General features: G+C 41.5%; 1 protein-coding gene across 3 annotated transcripts in view; it reads left to right on the top strand.

The window, feature by feature from the left end:
• afg1lb (AFG1 like ATPase b) overlaps window positions 1-17,962 on the top strand; it is a 171,934-nt gene that overhangs the window by 74,815 nt on the left and 79,157 nt on the right. For all 3 annotated transcript variants that reach the window (XM_072552390.1, XM_072552401.1, XM_072552409.1), the window contains one exon: window positions 1,441-1,571. In XM_072552390.1, the coding sequence (XP_072408491.1) occupies window positions 1,441-1,571 (131 nt within the window). The remainder of the gene's footprint in view (window positions 1-1,440; window positions 1,572-17,962) is intronic.

Raw genomic sequence — 17,962 nt, 5'->3', positions numbered from 1 at the left:
CCCTCTGAAGCCTCCAACATTTTGTTCTCATGACTTTTTTCAAATTTTCTTATCTGTAACATTTTAACTTATACCCAAGTCCAGAATACTAATTTCCCCCAGTTTGACAAGCAACTATTCACTATTGTGTTTTGCTTTCTGTTTCTTAGCCTTTTTTTTCATGCATTTGATTCCATGGTCATTAATTTTCCTAACAAGTCTGTTATATGACAGGTTATCAAGTAGCTTCTCAGAGTTCACAGCATCAACTACATCACCCTCTTCAACAATTCCTGATACTAAATTGTAGAATTCAATAAAATTTGTCATGATTTGCCTTTAACAAAGTAATTTGTTAACCATTCCAAGTGACTATCTGTTTGCAGAGATTACTGTTGTGCTGTCAGTGCTAATTATCTATTTCACTATCTTGCCAAGTCAACCGCTCTTTCCCCATAATCCATTTCTGTCCCATGTGAGTGCTTCCCAATTGTTTTCCCTACTGTCCGTTCATTATTAAACATTGCTGAAAGGAAAGTGAAGCCTACAATGAAATGGATTGTGCACGAGTTATCGAAGTTTATTTTCATGCATCTGTGGTGCTTTAACAATTTTTTCCTTAATTTTTCCAAAGTAACTGTCTGATCAAATTCTGTGTTGCCACAACAAAGTATGCGCATTGTTAAATTGTATTCGTGATTAACAGTTAATGGAACATGCTATGGGGCCAGAACTATGTTTTGCAATATATGTTGTACAGAATTTACTGCACAGAATTGGGCATCAGCCCAACAGGTCAATGCTGCTGATTAAGCTTCTTCTATTCTTTATTCTCTCATGTGCTTATCTAGATTTGCCTTCAATCCCTTAATGCAGTTGGCTTGACAATTTCATACAGTAGTGTGTTCCACATTCCAGCCATTCTAGAATCACAAAGTTTCTTCTGAATTGTTTAAACTATGACAAAGTACAGCCTAGATCATCCAGCAATCTAGGAGTCTGCATATGGAATAGTTTGGTCTTAATGGACCCTGTGCTGTGCATTCTATGTAATTCAAACCAGACCAGAAAATGTAGTGCTCAATGAGAGAAACTTTTTATTTTAAGAAATAAGAAAAATGCAGTGGATTTGCCTGACTGAAAACAGAATAAAATGCAAAATGGATATGAGACAAGTATATTCTAAACACACAACAATTTCCATTATCTTCTATTTTTGCTGAGGATCTAACTTACTGTGTCTTGTTCTTGACCAAATGCCTGATGTTAAAGGTGGAAATACACATGAACATGTGAAATTTCTGATTTTATTAATTATAAAATGGATTAGCTGCTTAAATTTGAAGTGCATTGCCAAAATGCCATAACCATTGTGTCTAGTTCCAGACACTTCTTTTTTTTTTAACAGATTTCAATGTAGATTCTCTAAATAACAATTGTTTTTTCACTTTGCTACATTAGGAATCCATCGGTTAAAGCAGACTTTGCCAAAAAGAAAACCTGGCTTAATGGCCAAGTCATATGATCCAATAGCACCTATCGCTGCAGAAATCAGTAATGAGAGCTGCCTGTTATGTTTTGATGAGTTTCAGGTATTTGGAACTTTTTTTAATGAGATATATTTAGTTAATGTACTAGTTTAATGACAAGCTTAAGAATATATTGATCCATATGTTCAGATCAATAGATGTAGGAACTTGGAAAGCAGTAACTAAGCTTTTCCAAATGTCCTGTTGGGAATTAACAGAGTAATGAATAAGCTTTGCTTTATAGATTTATGGCCAGTAAGCACCAGTTTTAAAATCAAACAAGCAAACTTGCTCATATTCCTCCTCCAACATACACTGCATTCACCATGGACGTCCAATCCCTATACACTTAGATCTGCCATGATGAAGGTCTCCAAGCCTCTGTCTCTTCCTCTCATGCCGTCCCAACCAGTACCCTTCCACTGACACCCTCATTTGCCTCACTGAACTGGTCCTCACTCACAACAACTTCTCCTTCCAATCCTCCCATTTCCTCCAAACCAAAGGGGTAGCCATGGGCACCCACATAGGACCCAGCTATGCATGCCTATTTTTTGGATACACTGGCACCACCACCTTACCTGTTCCTCTGCTATATTGATGACTGTATCGGTGCCGCCTCGTGCTCCCAGGAGGAGATTGAACAGTTCATCAACTTTACCAACACCTTCCACTGCAACCTCAAATTCACCTGGACCATCTCAGACACCTCCTTTCCCTTCCTGGACCTCTCCATAACTGTCTCCGGTGACCAACTAAGCACAGTCTTCTACTGCAAGCCCACCGACTCCCACAGCTACCTACCTCCTGTAAAAAAAGCCATCCCTTATTCCCAGTTCCTCCCTCTCCGCCGCATCTGTTCCCAGAATATCCAATTCCACCTCAGAAAGTCGCAGATGGCCTCCTTCTTCTATGATTGCTACTTTCTTTCCCATGTGGTTGATGATGCCCTCCAACGCATCTCCTCCACTTCAAGCACCACCACCCTTGAACACCACCCCTCCCAAGGCAACACAAACTGAAGCCCTCTGGTCCTCACCTCCCACTCACCAACTTTCGCCACCTCGAAATGGACCTGACCACCAAAGATATATTTCCCTCCCTTTCCTTATCAGCATTCCGGAGAGACCATTCCCTCTGTGACTCCCTCGTCAGGTCCAAGCCCCCACACCTCACTCCTGGCACCTTTTCCTGCCACTGTGGCAAGTGCAAAGCCTGCGCCCACACCACTCCCCCTCACCTCCGTCCAAGACCCCAAGGGATCCTTCCACATCCGTCAAAAATTTACCTGTACTTCTACCAATGTCATTTACTGCATCTGTTGCATCCAGTGTGGTCTCCTCTGCATCAGGGAGACAGGACACCTTCTTGCGGATCGTTTCAGAGAAGATCTCTGGGACACCCGCACCACCAACCCCACCGCCCCGTAGCTGAACACTTCAACTTCCCCTCCACTCTGTCAAGGACATGCTGGTTCTGGGCCTCCTCCACTGCCAAACAGCTACCACCCGACGCCTGGAGGAAGAATGCCTCATATTCCGCCTTGGGACTCTGCAACCACACAGGATAAATATGAATTTCAACAGCTTCCTCATTTCCCCATCCCCCACATTATCCCAGCCCCAAACCTGCAACTTGGCACCGCACTCTGGACCTATCCATCACTTCCCCCTCTGACCTATCACCTTCGTCCTAATCTTCATCCACCTATTGCTTTCTCAGCGACTTTACCCCAACCCCCCATTCTCCGCTGCACCCCCCCCCCCCCCCCCCCCCCCCCCCCCATTTATCTCTCAGCCCCGGCCCTCAACCCTCGTTGATGATGAAGGGCTTATGCCCGAAACGTAGATTCTCCTGCTCCTTGGATGCTGCCTGACATGTTGTGCTTTCCCAGCGACACACTGCACTCAACTGATTTGTTTATTTGATTGGTCTGGATAGCACGCAAAGCAATATCTTTCACTGTATTTTGGTACATGTGACAATAATAAATCAAATCATTGGAGTGAAACATGAAATGCATAAAGATGCACCTTAGCTGTTTTCAATGCTTGTATGTATGTCCTCATATCAGAATGGGGAAGAGCAGTATCAGGAGTGGGTAGGAAGTTCTGGCACCTCAGAACAAGTGTAAATAAAATCATTAGTTGCTAAATCAGCTTGGCTAATGTTGATATCAGGGAACCTCATTCTGCATTGAGGAGAAATGGGAGAGGGGATTCAGTCTTGCTAAGGAATTGTTTCATCTCCTGGAATCCGTTGTACAGCAAACATAATGTCAGCCCCATGCTGTCACTGTTATTCTTCCATTTTAAGACTTAGTTCGCTCCTTTCCTACCCAGGCTTCAGTCTTTTTACAAGTCAAAGACTTTTTTTTTGTGCAATGAACACAACACACATTTTAAGTTGGGAGGTGCAAATATTATTTCGTTCCATTGTGCTAAATCGTGGGAGAGAAACATTCCATCATCTGACTATCTTAGTGCTCCTGATTCTGTTGGAAAGCTGTGTGCTGGGCATGTTTTGAACTAATTCTTTGAAAGCCTAAGTCTTTGTTGGTTTTTCAGATAAATACTCTAGAGATGTAGTAAAGTACAATTTTGTTATAATGAAATACTTCTTAATTTGCTTTAAAATGTTTAAAACTTTTTTGGGGACATGAGATATTGTAATAACTTTGGGGGGGAAAGGAAGCAGATAACTTTTTGTGGTAATTTTCAGTGGTTTAGTTCATATGCAAACTGAGGTTGCAAAATATAGGTATTTACATGCTAAGATATTGTTTTGCATCAATAAATATTTACAAGTTTTTGCATTATAAATGATGCCATAAGCAGAGTGTGCTGACAAGTACAGGCTTCAAAATATTCACAACCCAAACTTTCTGTCAGCAAGAAATGAGAGCCAGTTGTATATATTAAAATAATTTTCTGTGCAAGCAAAGTACAGTCTCGTATTGGTCATTAAGCTCTTACAAAACTTTTAAGTTTGACCATTTTATTCCACATAGATTGCTAATTCTTCATTAAAATGAAGGTAGGTTCAAAGTTAAGGACACTATCTTGTGCCACATCAGCCAGAGAAAAAATTCTCATTCAGTTCAAAGATATTTTTAGATAGATGGATGTGCCACAGGAACTTTAACCTTTCACTTTCGGATATTTCTGATCCACCTGTTCAGAGATAATATTACACAGTTCTGGAGCAGGTGGGACATGAACTGGAGCCTCCTGGCCCAGAGTTCGAATCACAGAATAAAATCATAGATTCCGTACAGAGTGGAAGTGAGCCATTTGGCCCGTCGAATCCACACCAACCTTCCAAAGAGCATCCCACCCAGATCCACCCCCTACCCTATCCTTGTAACCCTGCATTTACCATGGCTGCCCCAACAGGCTCACTGCACATCCCTGGACTCCACGGGCAATTTAGCATAACCCATCCGCCTAACCTGCAGGTCTTTGGACTGTGGTATGAAACTGGAGCACCTGGACGAAACGCATGCAAACACTGGGAGAATGGGCAAACTCCACACAGAGAGTCACCTGAGGGTGGAATCGAGGACTTAGGTCCATAGCGTTGTGAGGCAGCAGTGCTAATCACCACTGTGCCATAAAAGGACCCAAATTGACCGTGTTTGATAAATTTTCCTAATCAACCTGTTCAGAGATGTTATTACATAAATCTGGAGCAGGTGGGACTTGAACCTAGGCCTCCAGGTCCAGTGAAAGGGCAGTACCACTGTGCCTCACGAGGGCCCTTCACTTTCATTTTTTTTTTGCACCTCTGCTGTCTCTGTCATCCAATGAATCCCACTTCCAAGTTCTTTTCCTACAGCGTTGATAATGTTTCCTTTCTAAAAGAAATGAAAAGATTATTTTATGGGATGTGGGTATCATCAATAAGGCAAGTATTTGTTATCCTTCTAAAAACTCAGGAGCTCCAACAGGAAAGGAACATCATTTATTGTTGAACATTACTTGGGACATACATAACCTTGTTCCAGCCCAAGGCGGACTGTTCTGTTGACCCACCCTGTGGGTCTGCTTTAATCTTTTTACTTTAAACTATTTCTCTAATCAACCTGCTTGGCGATGTTGTTGCACACCTCTGGAGCAGTTGGGTCTTGAACCTGGGTATCTTAGTTCAGGGGTAGGGACACGACCACACTATAAGAATCATAGAGATATACAGCACCAAAACAAACCCTTTGCTCTGACTTGTCCATGCCGATCAGATATCCTAAATTAATCTAGTTCCATTTTCCAGTATTTGGTCCTATCCCTCCAACTCCTTCCTATTCATGTACCCATCCAGATGCTGTTTAAATGTTGTAATTATATCAGTCTCTACCACTTCCTCTGGCAGCTCATTCAATATATGCACCACCCTCTGTGTGAAAAGGCTGCCCCTGAGGACCTTTTCAAATTTTTCCACACTCACCTTAAACCTATGCCTTCTAATCTTGGATTCCCCTAGTCTGAGGAAAAGACCATAGGTGTTCATCCTATCCATACCCCTCATGATTTTATAAATCTTTGTAAGTTCATCCTTCAGCCTTTGATGCTCCAGGGAGAATAGCTACAGCCTGTTTAGCCTGTCTCTACAGTTCAAACCCTCCAATCCTGGCAACATGCTTGTAATTTTTTTAATGAACCCTTTCAAGTTTCACAATGTCTTTCCGACAAGAGGAAGGCCAGAATTGCATGTGGTATTCCAAACGTGGCCTAACCAGTGTCCTATACAACGTCAACAAGACCTCCTAACCCCTATACTCAATGCACTGACTACTCAAGGCAAGTGATGTAAAAGGCATCTTCATTACTCTTTATACCTGTAATTCCACTTTCAAGGAACTATGAAGGTCTCTTTGTTCAACAACAACTCCCCAGAACTTGTTTATTAAATGTATAAGTCCTGTTCTGATTTGCCTTGCCAAAATGCATGCAGCACCTCACATTTATCTAAATTAAAATCCAGCTGACACTCCTCTGCCCATTTTCCCATCTGATCGAGATCCCATTGTATTCTGAGATAACCTTTTGCGCAGTCTACTACATCAACAATTTTGGTGTCATCTGCAAACTTAGTAACCATACCTCCTATATTCACGTCCAAATCATTTATATACATGCCAAAAAGCAGTGGACCTAGGACCTATCCTTGTAGCATAGGTTCCAAGCCTCCAGTCAGAGAAACAACCCTCCACCACCGTCTTCTCTTTCCTGTCTTCAAGGCAATTTTGTATCCAGACGGCTAGCTGTCCCTGGATTCCATGTGATCTAACTTTGCTAACCAGTCTACCATGCAGAATCTTGTTGAATGCCTTGCTGAGGTCTATATAGGCAACAACCACTGCTCTACCTTTGGAAGACCCTTTGCTTTCACTTTAATGCTGCTGCTAATTAATGAAAACACTTTGTTCACGTTTAGCATGTATTGCCAGTTAAGGATGACTGAGTGTAGAGCACTTGCCAATGTAAATAAAAACAAAAATTGCTAGAAAAGCCTCAGCAGGTCTGGCAGCATCTGTGGAAACAAGTAAGAATTAACGTTTCACATCCAGTGACCCTTCTTCAGAATGGGCTTGGAGGCTCCAGCTGCCCCCTCTTTACCATGGATGTGCAATCCTTTTACATGTTTATCCCCCATCAGGATGGTCTCAGTGCTGTTCGCTTCTTCCTGGAAAAAAGGGCTGAACCATCCCCATCCAGCACCACCCTCCTGCTCCTGGCCAAGCTCAAAAAAAAAATTGAGTTCTGAGGAAGGGTCCCTGGACTCAAAATGTTAACTTTGATTTCTCTCCACAGATGCTGCCAGACCTGAGGTTTTCCAGCAATGTTTGTTTTTTTCGGATTTCCAGTTCTTTCGGTTTTTTACTTCAGTAAATGTTGTATTGCTTGTTTTTCTTCTCTTTCATTTAATTGAGTCATAACAGAAAGCAACTGTGGGTCATAAAAATCTTTTCTCTGAAAGGTTAATGACATTTCTCTCTCATTCGCTGACTTCCATTTAGACTAATTTGTATCCTTCCTTCCTTCTTTGTTTGTTTGTCATGAATACCATGCTGCTGTTGAGAAAATGCTTCTGCTATTCTCTTTTGCTTGCTGAGACTGTACAATTAGTTCTGTCATCTCAAGCTGTATAATTAATGGTATAAGATCAAAGAACCTACAATTTGGCACCTCTGTACAATGTAGCCCCTGCTCTACCGCTCACATTTTGTCCTGAGTTGGTGGGAAATGATCAGAACTCAAAATCCTAATGTTCCCAAAATTAATCAGTTATGTAATAAATTTAAAATGCAGTCTTTGTTGTGGTGAAGGTAAAATTCCTAAATCATCAGTTGAGCATTTTGTATCGAAGTAACTTTCTGTCACAGGATGTGTGGCTTAATATTGTTGTGGAAGGACATTTGTCTCTTCTTAACTGGCCCATCCAGAAAAACCTGACTGTTTGAACTTCTGCATCTGCCGTTGTGTCAAGTTATTCTGGAATTTCCCACATATGCCTTACAGTCCATTTCAACTATTAATTATTCAATTTGAACAATTTCCTGATATCAGCACAAATTTATGATTTATTAATTTGAAACTCTCATCTCTTTAATTCGGGTGATTTAATTTATAGTATTGATTTATCTGTTAAACAATTTTATACTGCTCTTACAGTTACTTTTCAGATGTCCCTTTTCATGTCTGGTTTCTCCAGTTTTTCATCAGAATTTAGATTCCTGACAACAGTGATCAGACCTGTAGGCTCTGTGCACCATCACCAATGGTTAAACGCTGTCTTTGCTTCTCAGTGACCAGATCTGAACATGTGACCCCAAGTTGTGGTGTAATCAGAGTACAGTATAATTTGGTCACAATTGCCACCTGACTTGTAAGCCACTGAGGTAGCCATGTTGCATGTTCCAATTATTGTGCTGTTCTGTATTTGTTTGGACATTTTTTGCATGAAAACTATTAGGATTCTGAAGTCTCTTTCAGAACATGAACCCAGAACACAGAACAGGAATAGGCCAAGCGCCGCCTCAATCCTGCTGAGTTCCTAAGTAAGATTACCCGAACTCCATTTTTTCAGTCTGTCCCCCATCTTGATTCTGTCTCAGGAATTTAAACACCATCCATAGAATATTTTTATCTTCCAAACTACAGTACTTCTTTACACATTCTGTAACTTCTAAGCTTCTTTCTTTTATCCCACTCAATGCCTGGTTTGATTTGATAGGCAAAACTTTTGCTTGCATTTCTGAATTCAGATCATTATGTAAAATGATGTACTTGTTTACTAATTTGCTTATTTGTGCCAAATGTTAACTTGATGCTCTCCTTTTATTATCGCTGCAAGCTTATCCATTGAATATTGTATTGCACTCAGCAAATTCATGTGAAAATAGCGAAGCCATTTGAGGACGCTTGAAATTTGTCTTGTCCATTTGCAAAATACTGGTGTAAACAAGGTTATTTATGTGCCATTTGCCAGAGTATGGCTCATTCTCATTCTCTTTGTGCATCTCAACGTGGTTGTAGAAACTTGTTCTTGCACAAAATTTTGAACCAACTGCAAACTTACTGATCATTATCCCAACATTTTTTAGATTTGGATCATATGAAAATAATCACCAAAAAAAAGCAGTACTGATCCTTTTGGAGGGTGACAGGTAACCAGATCCACAACTGTGAATAGCAGCTTTCTGCCTTGATGAGCACAACTAATTATTAATCCATTGAGGCAACTTTATGCGAATTTCAGAAGATTCTGTATGATTGTGGGCTGAACTTCACTGGCTGAGGAAACTTTTAGTGCCCATTCCTAGTTGCTCTTGAGAAGGTAGTGATGAGCTACGATTTTGAACCATTGCAGTCATCACCACTCGATGGGGTCAAGGGCCTAATGGTATTATCACTAGACTGTTAATCCAGAGACTCGGGAAGTGTTCTGGGGGCCTGGGTTCGAATCTTACCACAGTGGAGTTTGAATTCCATAATAATCTTGAAGTAAATCTAATGAGGACTACGAAACCATTGCTAATAGTAGGAAATACCTATCTGAATCACTAATGCCCTTTAGGGAAGGAAATCTGCCATTCTTAATTGGTCTGTATAGAACATAGAAAAATACAGCGCAGTACAGGCCCTTTGGCCCTCGATGTTGCGCCGATCCAAGCCCACCTAACCTACACTAGCCCACTATCCTCCATATGCCTATCCAATGCCTTTAAATGCCCATAAAGAGGGAGAGTCCACCACTGCTACTGGCAGGGCATTCCATGAACTCACGACTCGCTGAATAAAGAATCTACCCCTAACATCTGTCCTGTACCTACCACCCCTTAATTTAAAGCTATGCCCCCTCGTAATAGCTGACTCCATACGTGGAAAAAGGTTCTCATGGTCAACCATATCTAAAGCCCTAATCATCTTGTACACCTCTATCAAGTCACCCCTAAAGCTTCTTTTCTCCGATGAAAACAGCCCCAAGTGCCTCAGCCTTTCCTCATACGATCTTCCTACCATACCAGGCAACATCCTGGTAAACCTCTTCTGCACCCGTTCCAGTGCCTCCACATGCTTCCTATAGTATGGCGACCAAAGCTGCACACAATACTCCAGATGCGGCCGCACCAGAGTCTTATACAACTGCAACATGACCTCAGGACTCCAGAGCTCAATTCCTCTACCAATAAAAGCCAGTACGCCATATGCCTTCTTCACAGCTCTATTTACCTGGGTGGCAAATTTCAGAGATCTGTGTACATGGACACCAAGATCCCTCTGCTCATCCACACTACCAAGTATCCAACCATTAACCCAGTACCCCATCTTTTTGTTACTCATACCAAAGTGAATCACCTCACACTTACCCACATTGAACTCCATTTGCCACCTTTCTGCCCAGCTCTGGTCTGGCCTACATATGACTCCAGACATACAACAATGTGGTTGCCTCTTAAACTGCCATCTGGGCTTTTAGGGCAATTAATGATTGAATCTATCAGTGCCATTTCCACCCCATTAATTATTTTTTAAAAAAGTCCATGTCAGATACCGTTGCAGAATTTTGAATTCCAGTATTTTGACCCTGTGACAGTGAACAAACAGTGATATGTTTCCAAGTCAGGATTAGATTAGATTAGATTACTTACAGTGTGGAAACAGGCCCTTTGGCCCAACAAGTCCACACCGACCCTCCGAAGAGCAACCCACCCAGATCCCTTCCCCTACATTTACCCCTTCACTTAACACTACAGGCAATTTAGCATGGCCAGTTCACCTAACCTGCACATTTTTTGGACTGTGGGAGGAAACCAGAGCGCCCGGAGGAAACCCACAGGGAGAATGTGCAAACTCCACACAGACAGTTGCCTGAGGCAGGAATTGAACCTGGGTTTCTGGCGCTGTGAGACAGCAGTGCTAACCACTGTGCCACCGTGCCGCCCAGGATGCTGAGTGGCTTTGAGGAAAACTTGCAGGTTTTGTCCTTCTGGATGGAAGTGGTCATTAGTTTGGAAGATCTGTCTAAGGATCTTTGGTGAATTTCTGTAGTGCATCTTGGAGAAGGTACACAATGCTGCTACTATGCTGTGATTCCCCATGAACTGTCATGCCAAGCTTCCATTGGCACACCAGTCGCAACATTGGCTTCTGGTTCTGGAAATGTATGCCATAGACAGATCTCAGAAGCCAACGCAGCTGAGAGAATATTGGAGGGGACTCTGGTGGTGAAGGGGCAGAATCTATGTGGATGTGATATCCATCAAATGAGTTGAACCTGGTAGTGACAAGCGTCTTGAATATTGTTGGAGCTGCAAGTGAGCCACACATCTGATTTGTTCCTTGATGATGGTGGGAGGCTTTAAGAGTTAAGAGCTGAGTTACTTGCTGCAGGATTCTTTGCCTCTCAGTCACAGTACTGATATGGCTCTACCAGCTCAGTTTCTGGTCAGTGGTAACCTTTGGGATGATGATAGTGGGGTTTCGGTGATGGTAGTGCCTTTCAACATCAAGGGACGATGGTTAGATTCTCTGTTGTTGAAGATGATTATTCCCTGCCACTTGTATGGTTTGAATATTCTTTCAGCATGGACGAGTTGGACCGAAGGGTCTGTTTCCGTGCATCTCTATGACTCTATAATTCTATGTTCGCCCATATCAGAATATTGTCCATGATTTGCTGCATTTGCCCAATAACTGAGGAGTTGTGATTGGTGCTGAACATTTTGTAATCCTCAGTGAACATCCTCACTCTGACATTATGAAAGAGAGAAGGACATTGATGGCAGCAAGTGTAATTGCTTAGCATTTGATCTGACACTTCTTCACAACAGAAATGTTTTGGAAAATATTTTTATATCCGTTTGACAGAGACAGATTCCCAGTACAAAAGATAAATGGGTTGTTAATGGTGGTGAAAAAAATAAGTGAAATTGAAGTGCAAAAGGAAGAGAATTGGTCCTTTCTATGAGTGCAAAGTAAACCAGACACAGCAAGATAAAGCTATGGGAGGGGTTGGGGTTTTTGGTGGGGAGGGGAGGAATTGTGGAGAATACAAGAGAAATGGAGAACAATCATAATGCAGAAAGTTCCTGAAGTTATTCTATTTTAATATTAACACCTGAAGGCTGTGAAGTGCCTAAGCAAAAAGTGAGGTGTTGCTGCTTGAGCTTCCATTGTGTTTTGTCGGAATATTGCACCAGACCCAGGACAGAAATGTTAGCAGATGGTTTATTGAAACAAAACTCCTATGGGTAAAGTGGAGGTGTTCTTTATAGCCAGTCTTAGTGTCTGTATGGTCTCACAAATGTAAAGGAGACCACATTATGAGCAGTGAATGCAGTACACTAGATTGAAAGAAGTGCAAGTGAAGTACTGCTTCACCTTGGACAGGAGAGTGAGCAAATATTACAAGTGATAGATATAGTGTTTTCATAATCATCATTAGGCTAGCTTTTTATTGCATTCCAATTTCACCATCAGTCCTGGTGGGATTCAAACTCATGTACCCAGAACATGACATTGGAGTTCTAAATTACTAGTCTAGTGATATTACTCAATACATCATCATCATCCCTCTGCACTGATGTGTTTATAACAAGTTCTATTGTCTGATATTTTAAATTGGGAATTAACCTAATTTTGTTTCACTGCTATTTATTGATTAATGTGCTGATATTGCACAACACAAATTCACCTCATTGAGAACTTGTAAATTACTTCAGGCTAATGATCTATGTTTATTGCCCTATCGCCGTCATGGAAAGTCTCCTGTGACTCGAGTATGAGTCTTCAATAATTGCTGTTGGGATGACTTTGTAGTAAAAAAGCAATAGAATTTGGAATTGACAGTAAACGTTCTATTCAGCAGGATCTATAGTTCCTTGATGTTAAAGTCTTGTTGACATACTTATTTGTCCACCCACTGCAAGTAAGTAAAGCTGTAATATTTTGCCACTTTTGATTTCTTTGTCCCCTCCAAAGAAGCATTAATCACTTAGCTCTGACTAGATTGGCATGATAATTTGCCTGTGAAATTCATTGCCATGGAGCAATGGAGGCTGGGACGTTGAATGTCTTCAAGGCAGAGATTGATAAATTCTTGATCTTACAAGGAATTAAGGACTATGGGGAGTGTGTGGGTGAGTGGAGTTGAAATGCCCATCAGCCATGATTGAATGGCGGAGTAGACTCGATAGGCCAAATGGCCTTACTTCCACGCTAATGTCTTATGGCCTTATGGTCTTATAATTGCATGAAGTGCAGATCTACACAAATAGTCCAGACTCGAACAAAAACAAAATTTGTATATTTAAGCTGCAAGGTGATGTTGAGAAGAAATTTATTGTAGAAGAACAAAACTGCCAATATGTTCAATTGGGCAAAACTATCAGATATAGTTTTTATGTGGAAGAGCAGAGCCATATAAATTAGAATAAACCTAGGTTTGATTCTTTTCTATGTATTAAGTTAGTTAATCTCCAATTCATTTATGTAAGGTATTGAGTAACTCCTTTTTATTGATAAGATGTCAGTGGTGAAGCTTGATCAAAAGACTCTAGTCGTAACCAATGCTGTAAATAAGTAAGAATTGAGCATTTGATCATTAACACATGACATGCATTTTTTAAATCATTTCAAAGAGAGTAATAAAAGTTGATTTGGTTGTAAATATTTTTCAAAACCATTGATATGCAGTATATTCAGTGTCATAGAGTCAAACAGCATGGAATTAGACCCTTCGGTCCAACTCAGCCATGCCGACCAGGTCTCCTAAACTCAATTAGACTCCCTTGTCTGTTCATTTACTTGTCCACGTCCTCTGGTACCTCATTCCACATTTCACATCACCCTCTGTGTGAAAAAAATTGCCCCTTCAGTCTCTTTTAAATCTTGCCCCTCTTGCCTTAAACCTGCGCCCTCTGGTTTTGAACTTCTGTACCCTAGGGAAAAGACCTTTGCTTTTCACCTTATCTATGCCCTTCATGATTTTATAAACCTATATAAGGTCATCCCTCAACCTCGTATGCTGCAGGAGGAGAAAATCCCAGCCTATCCAACTTCTCCTTATAACTCAAACCCTCCAGTCCTGGTAACATCCTTGTAAATCTATTCTGCACACATTCCTCCTATATCAGGTTGACTAGAACTGTGCATAGCACTCCAAAAGTGACTTCACCAATGTCCTGTACAGCTGCAACATAACATCCTGACTGCAATACATAGTGCTGAAAAATGTGTTGCTGGAAAAGCACAGCAGGTCAGGCAGCATCCAAGGAGCAGGAGAATCGACGTTTTGAGCATAAGCCCTTCTTCAAGAAAGAATACACAGCAATACACAGTGCTCTGATGGATAAAGGCAAGCATGCCAAACGCCTTCTTCACCACCCTGTCTACCTGTTTCACCACTTTCAAAGAAATATGGATCTGAACCGCTAGGTCTCTCTGTTTGACAACATTCCCCAGGGTCCTGCCGTTAACTGTGTAAGTCCTGCCCTGATTTTTCGTAACAAAATGCACCATCTTGCATTTATCTAAATTAAATTCCAACCAGCTGAGATTTGTACCACATGATTCCCTTTGTCTTCAGTTTTGCTAGGGCTCCTTGATGCCAAATGCAGTCACATATGACCTTTGATTTTAAAGGCAGTCCTCACCTCACCTCTGGAATTCAGCACTTTTATCCATATTTAAGTCAAGGCTGTAATGAAGTCAGGAGCTGAGTGGCCCTAGCAGAATCCAAACTGGACATTGCTGAGTAGGTGCTGCTTGATAGCAGTGTTGATTGCACTTTCCATCATTTTACTAATGTTTGAGAGTGGACGGATGAGGTGGTAATTAGCCAGGTTGGATTTGTCCTGCTTTATGTGTACAGGACATACCTGGACAATTTTCCACATTGTCAGGTAGAGATGCCAGTGTTATAACTATACTTGAAGAGCTTGGCTAGAAGAATGACAAATTCTGGTGTACAAGTCTTCAATAACATTGCTAGAATGTTGTCAGACTCCATTTCCTTGCAATATCAAGTGTCTCCAACCCTTTCTTGGATATAAGTAGAGAAAATCAAATTAGCTGAAGACTGGCATCTGTGATGCTGAGGACCTCCGGAAGAGGACATCATGGCTCATCAACTTGACACTTCTGGCAGATGATTGTTGTGACTACTTCTGCCTTTTGTGCTGATGTGTTGGGATCTTCATCTCTGAGGATGGGGATGTTTGTGGAGCTGTCTCCTCCAGCAAGTTACTTAATTATCCGCCACCATTTACAATTGGATGTAGCAGGACTGATGGGCCAATGGGTGGAGGAGTGGTAGATAGAGTTTAATTTAGATAAATGTGAGGTGCTGCATTTTGGAAAGGCGAATCAGGGCAGGACTTGTACATTTAATAGAAAAGTACAGCACAGAACAGGTCTTTTGGCCCACAATGTTGTGCCGAGGGTTAATCTTAATGAATAATAAAATAACTTAACCTACACACCTCTCAACTCACTGCTATCCATATGTATGTTCAGTAGTCTCTTAAATGTCCCTAATGACTCTGCTAATGGTAAGGTCCTGGGGAGTGTTGCTGAACAAAGAGACCTTGGAGTGCAATTTCATAGTTCCTTGAAATTGGAGTCGCTGGAAGACAGGATACTGAAGAAGGCATTTGGTATGCTTAACTTTATTAGTCAATGCATTGAGCATAGGGGTTGGGAGGTCATGTTACGATTGAACAGGACTTGGTTCGGCCACTTTTGGAATACTACGTTCAGTTCAGGTCTCCCTGCTATAGGAAGGATGTTGTGATCTTGAGAGGGTTCAGAAAAGATTTGCAAGGATATTGTCAGGATTGGAGGGTTTGAGCTATAGGGAGAGGCTGAAGGTGCTGGGGCTATTTTCCCAGGAGCGTCAGAGGCTGAGGGTGACCTTTCTCAAGGTTTATAAAATCATGAGAGGCGTGGATAGGGTAAATAGACAAGGTGTTTTTCTTGGGGTGGGTTGAGTCCAAAACTAGAAGGTGTAGGTTTAAGGTGAGAGCGGAAGATATAAAAGGGACTTAAGGGGCACCATTTTCATGCAGAGGGTAGTGTGTGTATGGAATGAACTGCAAGAGAAAGTGGTGGAGGCTGGTACAAGTACAACATTTAAAAGGTATTTGGATGGCTAGATAAATAGGAAGGGTTTAGAGGAATATGGGCCAAACTCTGGCAAATGGGACTAGACTTGTTTAGGATATCTGGTTGGCGTGGACACGTTGGACCAAAGGGTCTGTTTCCGTGCTATATATCTCAATGACTGCAGAGCTTAGATCTGATACATTTTGTTGTGAAATCGCTTAGCTCTGTCACTTGCTGCTTATGCTGTTTGGCATGTAGATAGGTTTGCTTTGTAGCTTCACCAGGTTGACACCTCATTTTTAGGAATGCCTGGTGGTGCCCCTGGCATGTCTTCCTCCACACCCCAGTGAACCTGTGTTGGTCTCCTGGCCTGATGGTAATGGTTGAATGGTGGATATGCTGAGCCATGAGCTTGCAGATGGTTTTCGAGTACGGTTTTGCTGCTGCTGATGGATATCCAGTCTTGAGTTTCTAGATCTGTTTGAAGTTTGCCTCATTTAGTATGGCAGTGGTGCTACAGGAGACAGTGTGTAGTATTTTGATTGAATGCAGGACTACTTCCCCAAGGACTGTGTGGTGGTCACTCTTACAGATATATTGCTATGATGTGGAGGTGTTGGTGTTGGACTGGGGTGGACAAAGGTAAAAATCACACAACGCCAGGTTATAGTCCAACAGGTTTATTTGGAAGTACAAGCTTTCGAAGCGCTACTCCTTTGTCAGGTAGCTAGTGATATACCGCTGCTAGACTGTGTCTGTGGCAAGTGGTGAAGTAACCAATAAGTGGTGGTGAAGTAACCAATTTACCTCCTGCTGGTGCATCTGCCCGTGATAGTAAGAGTGCACACTTTCCTCTGTCCCTGAACTCTCTGTAAGGATGAAAGGATATTGTGATATTTGTCATGTCAGTTTTTGAAGAAGGAATTAATTAATTTTATAATGGAAAAAAGGCTGAGATGAAAGAGTAGATGATGCTAAAGGGTTAAGGCAGCCACAGCAACTCATTCCAAGGAGCATTTGAACCAGTGATCTGTAAAACCCATGAGCAGAGGTAATTTGGCTTACGATATATGGGTGGAATGAAGATTCCAGGTGCCACAGGTAGTTGCATTCATGAGGTAGTTGAACAAAAATCAAGATTGACCTCGGAAGCAGTCCCAGCTTTGATGGAAATCGAGACAGAAAGTATTTCAAGTGAACTCAAATAGCATTTATTCCCCTTTGTGGATTTTAAGATAAAAGGAGTAAAAAGATGACATTTGAGGCAAAGAAAATGTGCAAAAAAGGTTAACTGGTTAATTCTACTAATCAAATGAAACCAGTATGTAGAGCATTATTTGTTGCAGAGTATTCTGCAAGAGGCAATCGTAGGATAAGGTCAGAAAAGGCCAGCATTGTGAGAAGAAAAACCATGAAAGATTAGGATTGGTGAAGAGGATAAGGTTTTGGAAATTAGCTGAATTACAGAGCTGATGAAGGAGAAGAGAAGGCTGATTGGATTTGAGATAATTAAGAATAGCCAAAGGCCTGGCATGAATGCAGATCTGATCATTAGAATGGGAGGTACAAAGTCATTGATGATGGTGAATACTCAGTAATCAAGAATGGTGATTTCGGTAGCTCAGAAGTTGATTTATGTTTATATATTTAGTACTTCGACATAACAGATTGTTAAGGTTAGGGCATATGAATTCAGTGGTATGCGCAGAAATATTTTTAGAAGCAGGAGCTATGAGTCAATCTCTTAACTCTGAAAAGTTAAAGCAAATGGCAGGTACTTTGGAGTGAAAATATGCATTTGTACTTTACATGGATTAGAAGTTGAAACAGAGGATATTGAAGGGAAGC

This window comes from Chiloscyllium punctatum, chromosome 3, assembly GCF_047496795.1.
Source record: "Chiloscyllium punctatum isolate Juve2018m chromosome 3, sChiPun1.3, whole genome shotgun sequence".
Classification (NCBI taxonomy): domain Eukaryota; kingdom Metazoa; phylum Chordata; class Chondrichthyes; order Orectolobiformes; family Hemiscylliidae; genus Chiloscyllium; species Chiloscyllium punctatum.
The sequence above is the reverse complement of the archived record's forward strand: the minus strand, read 5'-3'. Positions and strand labels throughout refer to the sequence as shown.